Raw genomic sequence first — 6,000 nt, forward strand, 5'->3', positions numbered from 1 at the left:
ATGTGTGTGTGTGTGTGTGTATATATATATATATATATATATATATATATATATATATATATATTAAAAACTTCCGAGGCTCCACTATAACGTTTATTTGATATCCAACTTGTTGATTATGTCATGTAGGCTTGGATGAAGGAAAACACAAATATCAGCTTATTCTAAAACTTTTGTAGCTCTTAAAATTCTTTTAATGGTGGGCGGTCAATAACTACATTTTCATGTGGTGTGGTCACATCAATAGTAAATGCATATAAAGTTTTCATTACTGTGCATGAATTTTAATAAGGCAGATAATGGCTGGAATGGATGTTACAAACGAATCACAGTGAGGTCGACCCTCAACCTATTGTATAAGTAAGCCAGCCTTAGTGCACATGAAGTCTCATGCGATACGGTTCGCAGGAAACCTCTGCTCATATATATATATATATGGGAAAAGGTTCCGTGCGGTCGAGCCCCAAGGGAGATTTCCATGAGGTCGAATTGCGTGGGCCCCACCATGATATATATCAAACATCAATACCGTGCATTTTGAGTTCTCTTTAAATTATGGGATATCCCAAAAATCAATCGTATACGGATCTCAAGTGGGCCATACCATCTAAAATCATGTAAAGATATCCCTAAAACATATAAAAGCACTTGGTGGGGCCACCTGAAATTTGGATGGTCTAAAACTTGGTCCGATCCCTTATCCAAGTGGGACACACATAATGGATGGGCTGAATTTGTGAACCACATCTCTGGGCCCAACAAATGATTATGAACGTTTTAATGGAGTGGTAACTGCTCTTAACTTTTGTATGTGGTGTGGCCCACACAAGTCATGGATTGACTTGATTTTTAAGCCTTTTAAACCCTAAGCCCACCATGAAATGGTGCATCTGACTGATGGTATAGATGTTCAACATACATCATGGTGGGGCCCACATGACTCGACCTCATGGGAATTCCTGTGAGCTCGACCGCATGTAACCCCCCTCTCTCTCTCTCTATATATATATATATATATATATATAATAATAATGATGGAGATTGATTTCTACTTTATGATGACGATGACAATGACGATGGATATAGACAGGGGAGGGCAATGATATCTGTTTCGGTGATATCGATTGCCCGTATTGTAGGCCCCACCGTTGACTAGTTGCAGCAAGAAGGACGCGGATTGCGGCCTGCCATTACGTGGACCGACTCGGTCCAGGCACAGGCTCTGTGGGGCCACCGTGATGTATATATTTTATCCAAGTCGTCTATCTATTTTTTATACTGCTTTAGAATATGAGCCCCAACATGAGTCAGATCCAAGGCTCAAGTGGGCGACATTACGAAGAAGAGGTGATATTTATTTGCCATCCAACTTATTCATGAGGTCATATATACCTAAATGAATGAAGGGAACACACAAATATCAGCTTTATCAAAACTTCTACTCCCAAGAAGTTTTTAATGGGGGCTTCCAATCCCCAACCGTGTGGTCCACTTGAGCCTTGAATGTGATTCATTTTTAGGTTCATTCACTAATATAATCTGGAAAAATGGATGGACAGCGTGGATAAAACTCATACATCACGCTGGGCTCCACAGAGCCCCTGCCTGGACTAAGTGCAAGACACAATCCGCTTCATAGTAAGTAGGACTAAGATCGTGATTCTGATTTTCTGATCAGTCCCTAGCCCATGAATGGGTTTTGGGGAAAATAAAAAGAAAAAGAAAAAGAAAGGCCTGAAGTTCTCTGAAATACAATTTTGTATGAGTTTAGGCTATCGCAGGAGTTCGTGAGATGAACGGTCCAAATGATGGGCCAACCTGTTGAAATGGGCCATTTACAACTGGTGTCATTGTTTTAATGATAGTAGTTTCATGGTATCATCCCCAGAGAAAGATGCAGCAGCAGTGATGGTAAGGAAATACATTGAAAAAAGAAGAAGAAGAAGAAGAAGAAGCATACATTTCTGATTTTCTGGATGGACATTTGCAAAGCTGATTCCAATTACCTTGGACAATGCTCCGATGAATGATAACGGCAACAATAATGATGATGTCATGGATATGACTATGACGACGACACGATAATGAGACATCTAAAATCATCATTAAAACTACTTGATTCATAATATGAGATTAGCATTTTAAGAACGATGTAAAGATTATGATATCACATTTTTTTATTGATTTGGGCGCGTTTGGTTGCCCCAAATGTCATGAAATTTGGCACAACAAAACGCACCCAAAAGTACCAATCTAGTCCGATTATGATAAAGCGGTGAACGTTGTATGTTCAGATTCAGAATGATTTTATCAGGCTCTTCAACACCCATAAATTTATATTTATATTTATTTATTTATTTATTTATTATTATTATTATTATTATTTTTTTTTTTTGTATTTTGTCACCTACTCTAAGATGAATTTTTAAGACATTTATCCAGAGATTTTTATATGTAATAGTAGACGGGTGTTTTGGTCATTCCAGCATAAATTTATTTCAAAAACTAGCATGCCGGAGGACCAATGGAATCACCTTTTTTTCTTGAAAACTACAGGCAGTCCATCCACAATGAAAAATAAACTAGTTTTTCTATACACCGATCTACATTCCAACAGGCCAGCCAAACATGGCCCACCTGGTTTGGAAACAGGTACTCTTATTTTGTCTGCTCTACCGATATCTAGTCAACTTGATTCCATTAATTTTAGTTATCTTCAGAATCTCTCAATCTCTTCCCCTTCTCAAAAAAGATGCGCACATCACCCGTTTCATTCCACTCATAGAAAGAGGGAAAACCCAAATCTTGGAATTTCAAATCCTGCACTCCCATTTCTTACATGGAAGGAGATGCTGATGAGAGGATTCATAGAAGAAGCTACTGGAGATGGAGCAAGGATGACTTCTTGCCTCAAGAGTCCTTCAAGAACTGGGCCACCTACAGATCAGCCCTCTCCCAGACGTTTTTCCGAATGAAGGACCGGCTCCTTAGCCGATCATGCGACGCTAGTGAGCTCGGGGAGGTCCGGAAGCAAAGCGAGAATGACATGAAACGGTGCCTGAATTGGTGGGACCTCACCTGGTTCGGGTTCGGGTCTGTAATCGGTGCCGGCATCTTCGTCCTAACGGGGCAAGAAGCTCACGACCATGCGGGCCCCGCCATCGTCCTGTCGTATGTCGCTTCAGGCCTCTCTGCGATGCTCTCCGTCTTCTGCTACACTGAGTTCGCAGTGGAAATCCCCGTCGCAGGTGGCTCGTTCGCGTACCTGAGGGTTGAATTGGGAGACTTCGCGGCATTCATAACTGCAGCAAATCTGCTCTTGGAGAGCGTCGTTGGTGGGGCAGCCGTCGCAAGAGCTTGGACTTCGTACTTTGCGACTCTCATAAACCGTCAGCCGAATTCACTACGGATTAAAACAAATCTCGCCAAGGACTTCAGTCTCTTGGACCCAATTGCTGTCGTCGTCCTCGTAGCTGCTTCAAGCATCACCATGATCAGCACAAGGAAAACATCTTACCTCAACTGGATCGCATCCGCCATAAACACCGTAGTGATTCTGTTCGTGATCATTGCCGGTTTCGCTCACGCCAACACCGATAATTTGACACCCTTCCTTCCTTACGGAGCTGAAGGTGTCTTTCGGGCAGCAGCGATTGTGTACTTCGCCTACGGTGGATTTGACAACATCGCCACAATGGCAGAGGAAACTAAAAATCCTTCAAGGGACATACCATTGGGTCTGCTCGGGTCTATGTCGATAATCACCGTCATCTATTGCCTTATGGCTCTTTCACTGGGCATGATGCAGAAGTACACGGACATCGACAGGAACGCGGCGTATTCGATTGCATTCCAGAACGTTGGGATGAAGTGGGCTAAGTATCTCGTTGCTCTTGGCGCCCTCAAAGGGATGACTACTGTTCTTTTGGTGGGTGCGCTTGGGCAGGCACGCTACTTAACTCATATAGCCAGGGCCCACATGATCCCTCCCCTGTTTGCTCTGGTTCATCCAATAACAGGAACACCGATCTACGCCGGTATCTTTCTAACTGCATCGACCGCTTGCATGGCCTTCTTCTCCAGTTTGGATGTATTGTCGAACCTGCTATCTATCAGCACGCTCTTCATCTTCATGATGATGGCGGTCGCACTCCTGGTAAGGAGATACTATGCAAGAGGAGTCACACCACGGTCGAATCTCCTAAAACTAATCATTTTCTTGATAATCATCATCGCTTCCTCCATGGGAACTTCAGCTTTTTGGGGTCTGAGGCCGAACAAGTGGATTGGCTACACCATCACCGTGCCTCTTTGGCTCTTGGGCACGGCAGGAATTGCGATATTTCTTCCTCAGCAGCAGACGCCCAAGGTATGGGGTGTCCCACTAGTGCCATGGCTTCCATCTCTGTCAATTGCGACCAATCTGTTCCTCATGGGATCACTCCCTTCCTCAGCTTTCGAGAGATTCGGGATCTGCACTTTGGTTATGCTGATTTACTATGTGTTCTTCGGCGTCCATGCGACATATGACATGGCCCACCAGCAGCATAAGCTAGTTGATCCGAGTGTCCACAAAAATGGCAATGTTGAAAATGAAGCGCCTTGATATTATAGAATGTATGTTGCTCTGTTCTCTTTCTCATCTTTCTTTGATTTTCCTGCAATAACTATAAACTACACCCATAAGAGAATAAAAATAGATAGATCTGAATTTCACTTCATGTTACCTGGATCGTGGATCGAATGGCTATGCAGTCCACTACTTTGATGTGTGGTACGCCATGGGTAGGATTATGTGGGTCCCTCCAGTACATATGATAAACATAGAGTCTTTATTTTATATAGAAATTCATATTGTAATTTCCATACGAAAAGATGAATATTATTATTATAGGTACCATATGAATATGGTATATGTTTGTATGCTATTGCATAAATGGAAGTATTAATCTTTGCATTCTGAATATAGATTGACATTTCGAGTTAATCTACATTAGGAAAAGAGCACCATGATTTCAAATCGGTAAAATTAGTGATTTGGATGGCAAATGGCCTATACTTCAGATCATTGAATGCCGAACAGAAAATGTACAAGGGTTGGTGATTTAGGTAACATTAGTATAAATACTCTGCGTGCTACACCCCAACATGTAGAGTGGAAGAACATGCCTCTAGAACAACCAGGACTTACTAAGAACTGCAATGACTTATGTGAAGCTGTTATGCGCAGTTGGATACATGATCAAATCAAATTGCAATAATTAACTTAAATTGGATGAGTAAGGATCCTTTGTTTGTGTCAAGCATGACATTCCTGCTTTCCTATATCGTCATTGGTCCGTGGCAGTCAACAATGCAGTGTTAAATGCAGTGTGAATTTGGTCCAATTAAATTGCAACAACCAGGATTTTCCTGCTTCGACGCAAATAGAGGATCCAGACTCAAATTGGATATAACTATATCCATTAACATTGGTACTGAAGGATAAAGCTCCAAATCACGATTATGTTACTGTGAAGTTGCCTTCATTCACATTCAAATGGAGGAACTTCCAAGTTGGACTTGGAAGGAACTTTATCTTCGAATTCGGAGCAACTTTCTCAACTGTCTCATTATAAGTGATAGGAAACTTCTTTATTTTTCTCTTAATTCAGTTCACTTGTGCACCCAAACGCAGACTCGACAAATTCCTGATTAAAGATGAACATTATATTGTAGTCACCTGTTTGCTTTTGGGACCAAACCATACAGGTAATTTTTTTTTTTAAATAAAATAAAATCAGATTTTGTTCCCTTGACTTGTTTCAATGGTTTGGAATCGAAATAGCAGCTGCTTCTCAAATGGGCAACTTAATAGACTGCTTGGTATTTAACAGATTACAGGTCTCCTTGAAATGTGGCCTCCTATCAATTAGCAGTTTTTATCTTGCCAGTAGTAGCAAAGGCGACCACGGTTTGGGAATTAGAGTGGTACGCGTCATGGCCTGTTCTAATGGCTTA

The 6,000-nt window shown here is 41.6% G+C and overlaps 1 protein-coding gene across 1 annotated transcript; it reads left to right on the forward strand.

The window, feature by feature from the left end:
- Nucleotides 1-2,705: 2,705 nt before the first annotated feature.
- On the forward strand, nt 2,706-4,964 carry LOC131240852 (cationic amino acid transporter 5-like). The gene has a single exon (XM_058239355.1). It carries the CDS (start codon nt 2,840-2,842, stop codon nt 4,604-4,606), a length of 1,767 nt encoding a protein of 588 aa, XP_058095338.1. The 5' UTR covers nt 2,706-2,839; the 3' UTR covers nt 4,607-4,964.
- The last annotated feature ends 1,036 nt before the right edge of the window (nt 4,965-6,000 follow it).

This window comes from Magnolia sinica, chromosome 3 (assembly GCF_029962835.1).
Source record: "Magnolia sinica isolate HGM2019 chromosome 3, MsV1, whole genome shotgun sequence".
NCBI lineage: Eukaryota > Viridiplantae > Streptophyta > Magnoliopsida > Magnoliales > Magnoliaceae > Magnolia > Magnolia sinica.